General features: G+C 57.0%; 2 protein-coding genes across 2 annotated transcripts; one reads left to right on the top strand and one right to left on the bottom strand.

Moving 5' to 3' along the window:
• The first annotated feature begins 198 nt into the window (after positions 1 to 198).
• On the top strand, positions 199 to 3,198 carry PPDPF (pancreatic progenitor cell differentiation and proliferation factor). The gene is made up of 5 exons (XM_009273897.2): positions 199 to 280; positions 1,360 to 1,449; positions 2,281 to 2,358; positions 2,528 to 2,624; positions 2,841 to 3,198. Exons 2-5 carry the CDS (start codon positions 1,395 to 1,397, stop codon positions 2,950 to 2,952), a joined length of 342 nt encoding a protein of 113 aa, XP_009272172.1. The 5' UTR covers positions 199 to 280; positions 1,360 to 1,394; the 3' UTR covers positions 2,953 to 3,198.
• A 5,414-nt stretch (positions 3,199 to 8,612) lies between these two features.
• On the bottom strand, positions 8,613 to 16,095 carry LOC103894524 (tyrosine-protein kinase Srms). Its single transcript, XM_009273937.1, has 8 exons — positions 15,740 to 16,095; positions 13,436 to 13,557; positions 12,393 to 12,559; positions 11,311 to 11,449; positions 10,673 to 10,831; positions 9,517 to 9,698; positions 9,186 to 9,342; positions 8,613 to 8,806 (listed from the first exon to the last, which is right to left on the bottom strand). The coding sequence occupies exons 1-8, from the start codon at positions 16,093 to 16,095 to the stop codon at positions 8,613 to 8,615; spliced, it is 1,476 nt and encodes a 491-aa protein (XP_009272212.1).
• Between the last annotated feature and the right edge of the window lie 433 nt (positions 16,096 to 16,528).

Raw genomic sequence — 16,528 nt, 5'->3', positions numbered from 1 at the left:
GGGGTTGCTTTGGAAAGGGTCAACTGCAAGGCTGCAACGGGTCTGTTTGGGGCGAAACTTGCGGGAGACGGCTCCGTGCTCAAGTTTCTCCGCTAAGGATTACTGTATTAACGGGGACGCGAGTGCGTGGAGGACATTTTGTAGCAGGACACCCAACAAGTGGGTGCATCATTAGACCAGGGAAAGCCTCATCGAGAGCTGGGGAGGACCTGGACGCCCTGGGGGTGGTGGGGGTTCCCGGGGCGCTGGGTGCCTCCCCTGCGCCTGGCTCCCAGCCCAGGTCGGTGCATTTGCGGTTCCTCCGGATGGCGGGGGGGGGCTCGGTGTCCTCCTGCAGGCCCGAGGGACTGTGGCTTCTGCTTGGCAGTTGGCGCCTTTGGCTGTCTGAGCCTTTTCGGAGCTTGCTTGAACAAGAAGGGATCGGACCGTGGGGCGTGGGAAGAGTCAGCATCTTAGCAGGGAGGTGGTCTGCACCAGGAGGAGAAAAAGACTTCTCCAAATACTTCTCCAGCTCAGAACTGGGCATGTTGTGGGCCAGGGAGAGCAATTTTCTTGCCCGTGCTGGAAGCGGACGTTGCAGGAGGGGGGATGTGTTGTGCATGACGGTGCAGGGCAGGCAGGTTTGCCCCCGGCTCGGCTCGGGGGTGGCAGGGGCGCTGCTGGGGACAGGCTGGGGCTGGAACCCTTTGCACGAAAACCCTCGGTATGTGCCCCGAGCAAAACACTCCTTTGCTACTTACGCAATCTCTTTCTTGCCCGTGCTGGAAGCGGACGTTGCAGGAGGGGGGATGTGTTGTGCATGACGGTGCAGGGCAGGCAGGTTTGCCCCCGGCTCGGCTCGGGGGTGGCAGGGGCGCTGCTGGGGACAGGCTGGGGCTGGAACCCTTTGCACGAAAACCCTCGGTATGTGCCCCGAGCAAAACACTCCTTTGCTACTTATGCAATCTGTGCCTGAGATTTCGTAACTCCCAACTGTTGATACAGTGTGGGGAACTGGATTTCTGCAAGGAAGCAAAACATTCGCTTGGGGTTTGGGGAAGGTGCTGTGCAGACTTGCCAGGCCTGTGCTCTGTGCAAACAGTGGTTTTCGAGGGAATTTTTGGCTTTGCACGTAGCTCTTGGCCAGAGCTCTACAGCTGCAGATTTAAACCGTGTGTAGCACTACGAGCACTAGCCTGTGTACCCAGTGCAGTGCCACTGTGAAGGTATGCATGTCAAATCTCTTGAGAAATCACACTGGTACCATTTAAACTCTTGCAGCTTTCTCGTGTGTGGGCGCAGGTCAGGCCCCGGGCGGGTGGGGGCTGCGGGGGCCGTGCTGCGGCCCCTCTGCAGTGACGGCTGCCCCTTTGCTCGCAGGTTTTAGGTCTGCACAAGAACCAAGATCAAGAACCATGGCATCCATCCCATCGAGCGGCTCGCTCATGGCGACGCACAACTACTACAGAAGTAAGGGCGCACGCTCGGGGCTGGGGTGGGCTCGGGGCCGTGGGTGAGCGGGCAGGGTGCTCTGCCAGGCTTGGGGGGATGTGGCTCCAGCAGAGATGAAGTTGAGCTCAGGTGTGTGCTTTCAGCTGAAGCCCCACGAGAGCTGGCAGGCTCCTTGCTGAGAAAGGAGGGCCGCCAGCAGCCGTCCCTCCTGCTGCTCGGACCCTCCTTTGGGCCACCGCAGCCCCTGCCCAGTTGTACCAGCTGGAGATGGGTCTTGCAATCTCCTTCACTTGTTATTAAGGTTGTAGGTGAGGGGAAGTGACGGCTTCAAATGCATTTTGCACTGTTGCTGTGGAAATGAGCTGCAAAACCAGTCTGGGCAATGGCAACTACTGGTACATCTCCAGGGGAGAGACTTTCTGGTTTAATGGATTGCCTAAACCAGAGGGAATTAAAGTATTCCCCAGGCTTGTAGCAGTTGGACTAAAACTGCATGGATTATATGCAGGAATCTGCATCTTCTTGGCCTCAAGTCATCTGCAAAGGTCTCCCAAGTGTTGCATACGGATGCAAAGCCATTAAATAATGTCCTTGGGGTTGCAACTGTTTTCCTACAGAGGTGTTCAGGTGCTTTTCTGCTACCTGCTCTTGGCCAGCTTGTAATCTCGCCAGTATTTCCTTCCTAGTGGTTTTTATTGACTTGGTACTAAAGCTGGGCAAGTACCGGAGCGAGATAGTGATGAGACTGAGCCGTGTCACCCCAGGGACGGCCACATCAAGGCTGTGCTCTGCTTTTCACGGCACAACTGGGGGTCAGTGGTTGCTCTGACAGCTGTGATTTCTCCACAGGGCGCCTGAGCTCCACATCCAGCAACAGCTCCTGCGGCAGCTCGGAGTACTCTGGGGAGGTCATCCCCCACCCCCCGGGTAAGTGCCACCCATCCCGGCTTGGAGCTGCGGAGGGACCCTGCTCCTGGCCCCTCCACTGCAAATCTTCCTGGAGGTGGCCCATCTCCTGTGGGATGAGACTGGGGTGGTAGCGGGGCTGCCTGGGTTGTACTGACCTGGACTTTCCCTGGCACGCACTGTCCCCCAGGTCTGCCCAAGTCTGACCCCGGCCACTGGTGGGCCAGCTTCTTCTTTGGGAAGACGACTCACCCAGCCATGACAACCGTGTCAGAGTCCCCGGAGAGGTGAGTGCTTTCCTTGGACGAGACGATGCGGGGGAGTGTCAATGCAGCACCCAGGGCAGTGGGGGACATCCCTGCTGCGTCCCCCGAGGTGCATCCTGACCCAGTGGGTGATGTCTTCGTGCCCAGGGCACCAGCTCCTTTGCTGCAGAAATAAATGCAGAGCAACAACAAAACGCCTTGGTGTCGGCCTGACCCTTTCTCTGCTCTGTCTTGCAGCTTGGGAGCGCTGCGGGTGACGACAGGACCGATGGCATGTGGCTTGGTGCCGGCCCCAGGAGTGGGACGGAGGCGCCACGCCAGCGAGCCCAGCTCCGGGCCCTTGGCATGAGCGGGTCGGTGGCAGCTCCCCACGCTGGCGGGCACAGCCCCTTCCCCCCCGTAGAGTAGGCAGGCTGCTCCAAGGCAAAGGTGCTGCTTTGTAATAAAAAAGTGCAGCAACCCCCCGACGATTCCCACACCAGCCTTTTTACTCTTAATGCAACTACGTCCTTTCCGCGCAGACTCGGTAACGTGTTTTATTTACCTTGTACTTGTACAATGGCAACTAATAAAGTCGAGCAGCCTTTTAAAACCCTGCGGGTTGTTCTTCATCCAGGGTGGGAGGGCAGAGCGGTGCTGCGGATGTCGGTGAGGCCAGAGCGGGACACGGTGCAGCGTCCAACCGCAGCACTTCCAGCAGGGTCCGGTAATGCGGGATGGCACCGTCGTGCCAGTGACTCACCGGTACGTGTGTGTTTTGCATGTGAGCAAGATCAGGCTCGGATGCAGCGATGCTGCAAATGCCTCCCCCACCCTTTCTTCCTTACTTGGCTGCACAGCCTGTCCCTGCTGGCACTGAACTCGCTCTGCTCCCTGAGCACGTTGCTGCCCTGCCCTACTCCGGTGCCTCGTGGGGTAGGAGCGAGTGACTGTGCCTGGGCCTGAGCCAGGTCTGCTAAGGGCTGGGGGAAGGATTTGGGTGCAGAGTGAGCCCTCCGTACCTAGGGGAGAGAGAAGGCTTGCTCAGGGCTTGCATTTCGTGGGTCTGATATCAGGCTGGAGCTTGTGGTGCGGATGGCAGCTCAGGGGGTGCACTGGGCTGGGCAGCCCTGGAGCCCAGCTGGCCCATGTGCTGTACTGCCCTCAGTGGTGTTTTGGCTGATTTTTGCCTTGAATTAGTCAGCTTGGCTGTTTGGCCCGTCTGTGATCAGCAGTGCTGCTCGATAAAGCACTGAGAAAACAAGAGCCTGCAGATGCCTGCATACAAGGGGGGCAAGGTTCCTGTTCCTGCTCAAGGCAAACAAAACCCTGGCAGGGGTGAATTTAAAGATGCCAAATCTTCCTGCTCTGGTCTGCTTTCAGCCCCAGCATGAGATACGGGACAGTCCCTGCGTGCACCAGGTGCTGCAGCCCTGATGGCAGCCGGGGGCTGCGGGACCCCTGAGTGGTGACTTTGTACTGCTGGCATCCTGCGCAGGCAGGGGCGAAGGGCAAAGCTGTGTGCAGGCAGCTGCCCGCTGCCTGGCCGGGGGGGGGAGGTGGCTGCTCTGCTTTTTGTCCGTGCTGCAGAGGCATCCGGGGTCACATCCAGCTTTGCTCCTTGTTTCTGGTAGGGAAAAATGTTGTGTAAGCTTTGCCCTGAGCTCTGCGTCTCCAGGCAGCAGTCCTTGTCCTCAGGACGGAGGGTCTGTGTCCCCCCTGTCCTTAGGAGGGGCCAAGGCAGCACTGGGACCTCTGCTCCCCCTGTGTAAGCGTGTGCATCCAAAGGGAATGGCTGTGGGGGGTTCCCCAGGGCCAGCAGCCTTGGGCGCACGGTTTGGACCCCCGAGGCTGCCAGCACCCTGCGGGTGACCTCCACGTCCATGGCAGCACGTCATCACCCCACGACTGATCTGATGTGACTTCCAGTCACACAGCAAACTGCTGGTGCTGAGCACTGCTGGGGGGGCTGCACCTGCATGCATGTTGCTGTGTGTCCCAGGAGGCACATGGCAGCCTTTAAACTTCACAAAACACAGAAAAATCAAGAAAAAAAAAAAAAATCTTTTCTGAGTAAGACAAGGCGAGGCGTGCTGTCTGGCTGGTGAGCTGGGAAGGGTGGCTGCGGCACTGGCTCGTATCAGCAAGCACTGCTCTGGGGTCTTCCCATGTCCCAGCAAACTCCTTGGGCTGCTGCTCGCCCCTGGGATGCCTCAGGGGAGCAGCAGGGTCTCATCTGCTGCTGGTTCCCAGCAGAAGGTCCGGATTTTGGAGAGACAAGTATTTTGTCCAAGCCTGCAGCCTCAGGGGCTGCAGATTAAAGTGTGGACACACAAGGGTAAAGTCAATATTGCTGTATTTGCTTGTTGGTCTCGTGATCACGGAGGGTCAAACCCAGCAACTGTCCCCAGGCACCTGGAGGAGGCTGTGGCGGAGCAAAGGCACAAATCCTGGCGTCCCTGGTTTTCAGCTGGGCACTTTCCCTGGCCTGACCCAGCTCTGGGTGAGCTGCTCCGTCCGCCTGCTGCGATGCCACCAGCACATCGATGCTCCTCCATCCCGTTTTTGGACGCTGCATGGAGGTTAAGCTCGTTCCCACATTGCTGCAAGGCAGGTCGGATTTACAGCAGGGACTGCAGCATCAGTGAGCGGCTGCCCTGATGCCAGCAGCTCCCTGTCCAGTGGAGCAAAACTGCCTGAAAAAACCCTGATGAATTAAAGGGGATTTTTCTGAATGTTTGTAAAGTCTTACAGACTCAGGCTGCTGCTCTGCTGTGGGCCAAAAAAAGGGAAAAAAACAGGGAGAGCCTGGCCCCCCCCAGACTGTGCTCCCAGGCAGCTTCATGCCATGGCCAGGAGCAAAGACCTCGGCAGCACCTCAGTCGCTTTGGGTGCCTGCTGCTTGTGGGACCTCTCTTGCCCCGTTGTGGCACGCAGCTGTGTTTCAGAAAAGCATCTGACAGCCAAGCACATTTATTTTTGTGCTTTTTCCATCCCCGCTGCTGTTGCCAGCTGATTTCCCATGTCTTGAGTCATTGGGCTGCCCGCTGCCATGGGGCAGCAAGGGATTCATTGGGCAAGAGACGTGAGACAAGCAAAGGGGCTCTTTATATTCCATGCCCCTCCCTAAGCATCCCCCCCTTCCCACTGGGCTTGCTATCGGAGGGGCAAGCACCCACCTCCCGTGGCACCAACCCGCATGGGGGATGGACGTCCCCTCCTCTGCTCCCCCACCGCTGCCTGGTGCTGCTGGATGAGGTGCCAGGTTTTGACTGTTGATTAACTCACATATTTGAGCAAAAAAATAGTGTTTTCCGCTCGCTCTCGGCCCTTGCAGCGGCCCTCGTGCCACCCCATCACCCTTGGAGGAGCTCTCGAAGCAGCCCCGGTGTGAGAAATACTTCCTTTCATTGCCTGCCTCTTGCTGCTTGAGGAATTTGGGGTTTTTTTTTTTTTTCCCTCCAGTAGCTTTGCTTCCCCCTCACCCTTTAAAGGCCAATGTGGGACCTTAAAAATAGAAACAAACTGTGCAGCTCAAATACATCGCATTAGCCTGATGCTGTTTTCAAATGCCACTCGGTCAAGTTGAATCTGCAAATGGGGCACGTGCCAGGCTGAAACCAGAGCAGGCGAATGCCTTTAACAACAGTATTTGCAATGCCCACCCCGGAGGGGTTCGGAAAGGACTGGGGCCCCGGCAGCTCTGCCTCTGTGAGGTGGATTTCAGGAAGACCCCAGTCCCCATAGCGGCCCCGATTTTGATGGGGGGAGCTGCAGTGCGCAGCCCAGGCTGAGATCCTGGGAGACGGTGAGAAAATCTGGGGTGTCCCCCCCCCCATCTACTTTTCAAAAGGGAGTAACGACTCAGAGAAATGCCAAAACCCAGCAGACTGTGCTGGAGGGCAAACCCAAGCAGCAGCTCGACTTTTAATGCAGCTGCGGAGGAGGAAGGAAAAGCTGCTGTGGGCAGCGCTGGCTTGGCCAGTGTCCCAGTGTGTGTGTGTGTGTCCCCCCACACACACACACCACCCGTCATGGCATTGCTGCATCCGAGCGAGCTGCTTTGGGGCCACGTGTGTGATGGGGCTGGCGCAGGCAGGAGGGCTGCCTGCAGCCCTGCTGGTATCTCGAGGGACCCCAGCCCTGCACCGCTGCTCCCCATGCCAGCCCCACCGCCCCGGTCACCCCACGCACACCCTTCTCCTCCTACTTAATTTTTAGCTCCATCTGGTGGCAGCCAGACCTGCAAATTTAATATCTTTATTGCTACAACAGCCCTGCCGTGCCCGCATCACATGTGTCCCAGCCTTTTCTTGGCGTGCAATAAATCCATCACCCGCCGGACACGGCTTCAGTCTTTAGTTTCTCGTAGGAGGGGACCTGGGCTGCGCATACGTGTGCTCTCTGCTTGGGTGTTTGATCAGGCTGCAGAACGCTTTGCAAGATGAGGGTTTCCTCTTGCAACCGTGTCCAAACCAAACCTGTTGCTTTTTGCAGCTGTGGACACTCTAACCTGGAGCTGCCACCTTCCCGGGGCACGGCCGCAGCTCCCGAGGGCTCAGCAAGCGCCTCGCCCTTCCTCGAGCTTCAGAGGAAGCGTGGCCGGATCAGAATTTATCACACACCTAAACCACATTCCCACCTCCCCTTTCCAGGCCCCTCGTGCCTGGAGACTTGCTCAATTAACAGCCAGACTCGTTTCTGCTATGTTGCACAGCACAGACGCTGCTCAGACGGGGAGAGCATTGCATAAACTTTATTAACTTTATATATTCCAACCCTGCTGTTGTTTCAGTCGTACCGGTCACCCCTTCTCCTGCAAACAGGCAAAACGGGCTTGTCAGGAGGAAACCTAAACGCAGGCAGCCCCAGCTGCTTTTCACCCATGGCACGTGCTCCCTGCCACCAGTGTCCCGAGCATGTCAGTGCTCGAGCAGCCCCGCTCGGGCCGCTCCCGGGGAGGCTGCCTGCACCAGCCCGGGGCCTTGGCACTGCTCCTGGTGCTGCTTTTCAGTGAGTCCTTCCACCGCTGCCAAGGACAGCCCGGCCTCCGAGAGCGTGCACGGGGAGGGGCAAAAGGTGCTCAGCCAGAGCAAACGCTCTCCCCAGCTTGGGGGGGGGGACAAGAGGCTCAAGGTCCTCCTGTATTGCTGTACCCCGGGACCGGCGAGAGGGGCTCAGCGAGGAGCTGAGGGGTGGTGGGAGCATCTCTTGGCTTTGCACCATGGCTGTGATGAAGAGCAAAACAGGGTGAAGCAGTGTTCTACCAAGTGCTGCTTGCACCTGGGCTAAGCAGGCGTTAAATATTTGAATCCAGACATACATTTTTCTTGGAATAAGCACACGATGGTGAGCAAGACAAGGAGCCAGAGCGGAGCAGCCCAGGCAGGAGCTGCCCGTGCAGGGTCCTCGGGGCAAGCAGGGCTGCTGCCTGGGAAAGGGGTGGCAGAGGCACACGGTTTAATGGACACCTGGATGAACAGAGACCAAAGAGACACGAAGATGGTTATATCTGCAGTTGCGAGAGTGGGACTGATTGCAAACCATTGCTTCCTGGGCAGGAGAGGAGCAGCGTGGTGAGGGAAGAGCATCCAGCGATGCCCTGCAAGGGACTCGTGTGGATGGATGCACACACATTTATTGATAAATACACCGGACACACACTACAAGAAAAATCAAGCGGAGCCACAACTGAACACAAACTGCAAACCTTCACGTTGGCGTGGGGAGCGGCAGGGACCTCCCACCCTACTGGCTGAATGAAGATGTAAACTCTGGGTGATGCCTTCACTACCACGGGGCCTTTCCAGACTGCTACACAGCCAAGCGCCAGCAATGGGTTCTCCACAACTCGTTGCCTTTTCCCTTGGCCACCTCCCTGCATCCTGACCGAGAGGGACCATGGGCTGTTTTTGGGGGGGGATGTGCTTTCCTTGGAGCCCCGTCAGAGGGCAAACCAGAAGGAAGGAGCTGCTTGGCAAGAGCTGGCCTGGAGGGGCCTGTGCAGGAAGGATGGTGGGAAGGGGTCCCTCAGGAGGGGGAGCTGAGCAGCCGTCTGTAGATGAAGCCCAGCTTCTCCCGCAGGGCCAGGAAGGTAGGACGCTCCTCCGTGTTGCCGCTCCAGCACTCCAGCATGATGCTGTAGATCTCGGGAGGGCAGGAGCTGGGCCGGGGAAGGCGGTAGCCCCTGGTGATTTGCCGTACGGTTTCTTGGTTTGTCATTCCTGCAAGGAGAAGATGCCCCTGAATCTAATGTCCCCAAAGGATGCCCTGAAGGTACACCTGCAGTGGGCCAAGATGTCAACTGGTGCTGCTGTGAAATGGCGTCTCTCTGCCACGAGGCTGGTAGAGGAAAGGCTGTGGGAGATCATCCAGCCCATACTACCTTCCTGCCCCCAGCTCCTGCACCCACTCTGCAAGCACTGAAAATCCCTCTAAGCAATCCCCAAAGTGGACAATAACTTGTTCATGCTCTAGGAGCTGCTTCCACATCCCTTGTGGAAGGGACAATATAACAATAGATGACATGTTGGCTTTTGGGGACCATGGGCAAGCTGCCCGGCGTGTGGACGGAGCGGCGCTGGAGGGGCCTGGCAGCCCTACCTTCATACGGGATCTGTCCATATGTGAAGACTTCGTAGAGCAGAATCCCATAGGACCAGACATCGGACTTGAGGGAGTAGGTGCGGTAGTTGGCTGCCTCCGGGGCTGTCCACTTCACCGGGATTTTGGTGCTGCTGCTGGTAGAATAAATGTCATCCTGAAAAGCAATGGGAGATGGGTCATGAGGGATGGTTTGATGAACACAGCCGCTGCTTTTGGGGGTTTGCTGGAGCTGCGGGCTGGGAAAGGGGATGGCAGGGGAACGGCTGCAGCATGGGGCAGCTTGGCGGCCTGGGGTGATGGGAGGGACCACAGCATCCCACTGACCAACCTTGAGGAGCCGGGCCAGTCCAAAATCAGCGATTTTGCAGGTGAGTTCCTCTCCCACCAGGATGTTTCTGGCCGCCAGGTCCCGGTGGACAATGTGCTTCTCCTCCAGGTACCTCATCCCATCCGCCACTTGGCAGGCAATGTTGAGCAGGTGGGAGGTGCCCAGGGACTTCCCTTCAGGACCTGTTAACCCAGACAATCCAAGCGTTGGGCACAATCTAGCAACATCTATTTTGGTGAAGGAGACCCTATGCCAGCAACATGGGACCAGGGCAACGTGTAAAACCTCGAACTGGAAGTCCTGCTTAACCGTCCTGGTTGTGCTGCGTGGGAAGTTCAGCATAGCCGTGTGCTCCTCAGGAATGGGATTGGGGTGAGCTCTGAAGAGCGCCCTGCACTGCAATGAGGATGCAGATGTCTGTGGCTCGTTCAAAGCTAAAGGTGACCTTCTAACATGCAAATCTCCAGCCGAGCCTTTCAACCCGTCCTACCTGAAAGCTCCAGCTCCTGCGGCACCAAATGCTGCTGGAGCCCCAACCAAAAACGAGGTCAGTGCGGGGGAGGAGGGGGGTGTACCTAGTAGAAGAACAGGTCTTGGTGGGAGCTGTTTGTCTTGTTTCCCTTCAAGACTGATTACTGGGTCAGGAAAAGAAAGGCCAAGAAAAATAAACTGATGCCCAGGTGATGAGTGGACCATGGCCTGTTACCAGCTCTGCAGGTGAACAAAACCATGCCGCCGGGCCCAGGGGGAGGTTTGGCCGTTTCATTCCTAACGAAGGCAGAGTTGCCCAAACACAGCAGAGGGCTTTCTGTCCACTGATGGGAGCTGGAAGCCCATGGGTGGGTGAAGAAGGAGGGATGAAGGTCCCTACCAGCACAGTTGGGCTCCCAGGGACTGATAGGAACCCAACCCACATGGACACCAAAAGGATCACGCCAGACCGTGTCTTTGGGTCTTGGGGTCACCCAAGAGCACCTCCACCAAGCGCCCTTGGATTGTTCTGCATTACCACTGATCTAAGTGGGATGGAAACCAGGCTCACTCTCTCTTAGAGTCCTCACTTGGGTTCGTAGGGCCATTCCAGGGCATGGGAAACACCTGCAGAGCAGCACTGCCCCAGGAGCCCTCTCCCCACGGTGCCGGCATGGGTACTCACTGTTGAGGTAGCTGTGGAGGTTGCCTTTCCGCATGAGCTCAGTGATGATGTACACAGGCTCATCCAGCGAGCAGACGGCATGCAGCTGGATCAGCTTCTCATGCCTCAGGCGCTTCAGGTTCTGAATCTCCTTAGTGAAGTCTTCTGCCTTCATGTCGGCTGGGGGAGAAAGCCAACACGGCCATTGTGAGCTACTTTCTTACCTGGACGTTGGGAGCTCAGCACCTCCAACTGGGATGCGGACCTTTTTCCTCCTCACAGCCCACCCCTGCTCTCAAAGTTCATGTCTGCACACCCTGTGCCTGAGATCCAAACACCCGAGAGATGTTTTCCACGGGGCTTTGGATTGCATTTTCAGGATCATAGTCCCATTAGGACTTGACTTATCACAAACCCATTGGACTTGACTTGATGTGACTTATCACAAACCCACTGGATGGAGCCATTTTATAAAGGTGAAGCCCAAGCTTAGGTGGGTACACAGAAGTAGTCCAGTCGCTACTTGCCAGGTCCTACCACAGTTTGCTTGATAAGACAGACACAGTGACCAAGAGGACTAGGAAACAAAAAGGGACGAATCATGTGGCAGTGAACGAGAGACCCAGTAGGCCACCGTTAACATCTGCTCCTCCACCTACCTTTTATGATCTTGATGGCCACCGGCACTGTGTTCCTCCACAGTCCTTCCCACACCTCTCCGAAGTAGCCCTCGCCCAGCTTCCTCCGCAGGGTGAACTCCCAGCGCGGGCGCTCCCAGCTGTCCCTCTCAGGGGGGGTCTGTGAAACGGGCATTGCACACCTGGACCAGCCGGCTGGGCAGGACCTGCTGGTGGAGCCTGCACCAGCTCTTGGTGCCCACCAAGGCCCGGTGGCCACGGAGCAGGACATGGTGCTCCACCACCTGCGTTGCAACTGGTGTTGCAGCCTGTGCATTGCTTTTCCCTCTGCTAAACGTTCACTGGGGGCACAAAGCAGGCGGGGCACCCTCTGCATTACCTCTGCTGGGAGCCAACGTGTGCAAGGGGGGAGATTTTTGGAGACTACATGAAATATCAGGAATTCAAGTCATAATTCACTCCTCATCCGACCTCAAAGGTGGCTTTTCTCCATTTCCACCAATAAATAAAAATGAGTAAATGAATATTATTGCATATTATGGCTGATTTAAATTTCAGCTCATTAATCATTTCTTTTATCTTACACCTTTCAATTTCACTCTCGAATTATTCACGTTTAATTGTTATTTCTAAGTCATCATCGGTGGATGGAATTCTAATCAGGAAATGAATTGGCAATTTGGGATTAATACTCTAATTGGATTTATGAGCACCACACTAATTGGCATGAAAACTAAATAAAAGCAATGTGGTCTTATTATACTCTAGGAAAAAAATTGGAAGCGCAGGTATTTCCAGATTCAGTATCAAAGGGATTTGTAACAACGCAGTTTCTAGTCTTCAATGTGGAGAAGACATTTCAGAAAAGCCTGTGCACTTTGGCCGGTCAAAAATACATATAAATGCCATGCCCCGGCCTTAACATGGCTGATAAAAGGTGATGCTGGCAGCTATGCTTATGATGTACTTTAAATTTAGCTTAATAAGGCTCAAATCCCAAATGGATAGACTAATTATTTCTGGTTTTCCCTAATTTCTCTGTCCTTTTTTCCTCCCTGTACATCTCTGGGACCTTGGCTGAGCCGCACCGTTGGCGTACGCACCGCGGGGCTGCAGGGCTGCAGCAAGGGGCTCTGGATGACCTTCCAGTGCTCGGTGTAGAAGGCGAGGAGCTCCTCCATGTTGGGGAAGGGACGCCCCTTCTGGATGTAGAGGCTGCCCCCGGGGCTCTTGCAGATTCGGAAGTGGCTGACCTTCGCGTGGTTGCGCACTGTGGGGAAGTCCCAGGTGGGGGAAAACTCAGCTCGTGCAATCGCCGGCTCCTTCCCACCTCCCCGCTGACTCTCACCCTCTCTCCTTTACAGGCACCTGGTCTATTAATTCACCCTAAAGCAATCCAACTCGCCCCTGGGGTATTACATCCCACTCCCCATCACCCGCTTTGCTCCCACGTCCTGGCTCAGAAGACTCCCGGCCAGGAGGAGGTGAGGTGGGCTCCACAGGTGAGGAGGCTCATTTGGACTGGAGAGGTGATGCTTTATTAGCAGGATAATCCCCCACGCAAACAAACTGCTCGGAGAGCGGCAGAGTTTGTGGCTGCTCGAGGTGGATAAACCAGCGGCGGCTGGACCTCCTGCAGGCATGCCGCAGCCCGGGGGGCCGACGGGCGGGATGCGGGGTTCGTCGTGAGTTTCTCAAGGTTGTTTTTACGTGGATCGGACCAGATCATAACGGCGCTGCCTGGTCCAAAACTCCCTGAATTCAGATTTCTGTACGTGGGAGCAGCCCAGGCCCCGGCGTATTTTTAGACAACCCTCAGATGACAAAAGCCGCTGGAATGAAATCCTGGGAGTTAGTGCTACAAAACCATCATTAAGCTGCTGTGAATTGCTTATGGCTTTCATACCCTGGATGGGAGCAATGTACTTTCCTTTGCCACAGTAATTCGGCAATCCATACCTGCATCTATTAGCTTTCCCCATTCTTTTAGAAAGCAGTCAATTCACTTTAACAAGATGCTGTAAAGCGCTTTAAACATATTTCCATGTTTTTCACCCCGTGCTGACCAAGCCAGGAGCTGCCCCTAAGGAACAGCCTGGTTGCTTTCCCTGTGCTCATTTTCTCTGCATGATTGCCACAAAATTACCTGAGAGAGAGTACTCGCCCTTGCTGCTCTCGCTGTCCCGGACGAGGAAGGAGCCGTGCTGGTTGGGAGGTGAGAGGAGGAGCTGCTCGGCTTCATTTCGGCTGATCTTGCTGAAGTACCAGCTGGGGGGGGCAGAGCGGAGGGGTTAGTGCGGTGCAAGGGGATGGCGCACGGACGGGGCCGCATCCGCTGAGCCAGGGTGGGGGAGCAGCTCCCTCCCACCATTTGCTCACCCCTGGCAGCCACCAAGCGAGCGGCACGGAGGCCAGCCCACGGCTCAGAGCCTGTAAACACGGCTGCCACGCGCACCATTGCCAGCCTGCCTTGGGGCTGCTTCATGGGATTGGTTTTGCAGGCACTTGTTGCATTTTATTGCAACTTGCTGACTGCAAACCGTTTCCTCCAGCAGTGTCTGGTCACCGCTGTATTGACCTGGCCAGGTCTCAGCTCCGTCCCAAAATCAGGAGGTTTACACCCCTGGCTCAGTGCAGCAGGGAGGCGAGCACCTGGGCTGACAGCCTGCGGTGAATAAAGGACCGACTACCTGGTGCTGCATGGAAGATGCTCTGGTGGGGTTGCACCCACGCGTCCTGCCACGAGAGCAACAGCTACGGGCACAGGATCGCTTTGCACTTCTTGACCTGCAGCTCACGGACACAACCAGCTCTCAGAGCCCATGAGCAAATCACATCAATGAAAACATATCTGGGAATTGCCCTTTGCTGCTCCAGACATGGCAGAGCCGGCTGGGGACCTCAGCAGCACCGAGCCAGGAGGGAGGAACCAGCCAAACCCCTCTTCTGTGCCCGATCAGTGCTGAGATTTATCACCAAATCTCCAGCAAGAAAAGGCAGGTTGGCTGGCTGGGTCCCGACTCAGCAGGACACACGGGAGTGTGGGGAAGAGGCTGCTTCATCCAGCCTAATACAGCCAGGACGTGAGAAGCCGAAGGTTTAATCATTAACTGGGATCACCAGCGTCTGAGAAGCCGTGCAGGAAATTATACACGATGGGGTTCCACAGCTGAACAAATTACCACCCAGCTCCGACTTGCGGCTCCGCAGAGTCTGTGTGCTTGCGGCTCGCTCCAGCTGCAAAGCCGCGCGTGTTTGCTGCCAACCGCCCTCCCGCACCGCCGCGTCCCCCTCGCCTCCGTCCTCGGGATGAGGCTGGGCATGAGCGGCGCACAGGTCGTGCACGCACGCACACACACACGCACATTCAGCTGTAGCCTGCCCAACTGTTTTGTGCAATGGGACTAAAGCAGCGAGCCGACCCCACAGTCCTCACCGGTGTGGTCCCAGCACGGTCCAAACCAGACCTTTCTCCAAAGCACATGCAGGGAGGTGAGGGAGGGAGGGTGTCTCCCATCCCGACGGCTGCAATCGCTGTCCCTGCACTTCGGGGCCCCTTCCCAGGCTCCCCCCACTCCTTTCCTTTACCCCCTGCTCCTGGGCAGTGCAGGGCGAATGCCGGGGGAATCTGCAGAGCAATTACACCCATCCCATCCGTGCGCTCCCCGTCACCCGGCGTGACTCAGGGCCTGGCACAGAAGGAGCAGCAGTGTCTCGGGGCGCTTTGCCTGGCATGTTGGGACCAGGCTGCCTTATGCAATGATGAGCCTGGGCATTCCCCAGCTGAGACAGGGCTGAGACATCAACCCGAGTTCCACGTCGCATGGGAGAGGCACAGACAGGGAGGGAGCCCTCGGCCCCAGATGAGCAGGAGCCGGACAGCAGCAGCAGTGGCATGGCTTGGCCCTACAGAGCTTCGGGCTTCCCGGCAGGTCCGAACCCAAACTGCTTCTCCCTGCACTCCCGGGCTCTTTGGAGCTGGCAGAGCTAAGGCAGAAGCTTCCCCAGCTCCCTCCCTCCCTGCTGCCTCCTCTTTAATGTAGGGCAAGAGGGAGAGGACCCAGAACAAGCAGGAGCCCATTTATTCGGCACCGTAGCTGCACCCGCGCACATCATGGCACCGCGTCCCAGCCCAGAGCCACCTCACCTTATGTGAGGGTGATGCGCCCGGGAAGGGGGACCAGCATCTCTGCCCCCCAGCGCATCCCCCAGCCAGGATGGGCTGAATACCTCCACCCCACTGCTGTGAGCTGCAGGAGCTTCACGGCGGGGATGCTCAGGGGAAAGAAGGTCCCCTCTCAGTCCCACCACAGCTGGTGGCAAAAGCAGGGGACGAGGAGCTCATGCTCTCCGCAATCACAGAGGGTGAGCGCTGCCTTTGCCTGGGCAGGGACATGCTACCCTGGTCCAGCCTCCATCCCCCTACGGGTCCAGAGCATGGGATACTTACGGCCGGTGAGCAGAGGTGCCCTGGCTGAGGTTGGCCACGTACGCAGCAGGAACGTACCCCATGGCCGGCTCCCCCAGCAGCCGCCGGGCTAAGACATACTCTCCTTCTTCTCTGAGGACACGCAGTTTGTCCCCTGCGCTTATGCTCAGTTCCTCTGCGCTCCGGGCTGTGAAAGCGTATAAAGCGATAAAGAGAGAGGACTTGGGGATGAAGGAAATGGAGTTCGGCTCCGAGTGCAGCGAAACGGAATCGGAACCAAGATACCCCAGCGAGTAGCTCTCCGGCACGGAGCGGGGACGGAGCTTGTTCCAGAAGGATGTCAGGAAGGTCAAACGCTTCCTGACGAACTGCTCCATCCCCGGCGGATGCGGTGGATGCAGTGGTCTATGCCACCGCGCTTCTCGAAGCCAGAGGAAGGGGCGATCCCGGGCTCATGCCACCGGCCGGGCGGCTCATGCCGCCGTCCCGCGTCCCTCGCACGCGTCTGGGCGCTCGCCGGCCCTTCCCGGCGAACTTCCTATTTCTGAAAGTGAAACTGGTTGATCTGGTGGGACGAGTCTGCAGGTGGGACGAGTCTGCAGGCGGGAGTCCCACACTCAGACCCGCGGGCACATGTGGGAGACGGGCACAGCTGGGGCCGGGCTTGCTGCTCTCGAAGAAGGAGAACGGCTTTTTTTTTTTTTCCTAATTATTATTTTAAAGTGCGCTCTCCTGCTTGTTACCAGAGCACCGGTAAACACAGCTCTCTGTTCTTCAAGCAGCTCTTGTGACAAGTGGCTGACTCCAGTT

The sequence above is a fragment of the Aptenodytes forsteri genome, unplaced genomic scaffold (genome assembly GCF_000699145.1).
Source record: "Aptenodytes forsteri isolate BGI_AS27 unplaced genomic scaffold, ASM69914v1 Scaffold47, whole genome shotgun sequence".
Taxonomy (NCBI): domain Eukaryota; kingdom Metazoa; phylum Chordata; class Aves; order Sphenisciformes; family Spheniscidae; genus Aptenodytes; species Aptenodytes forsteri.
Note: the sequence above shows the minus strand (reverse complement) of the source record. Positions and strands in the feature narration are given on the sequence as shown.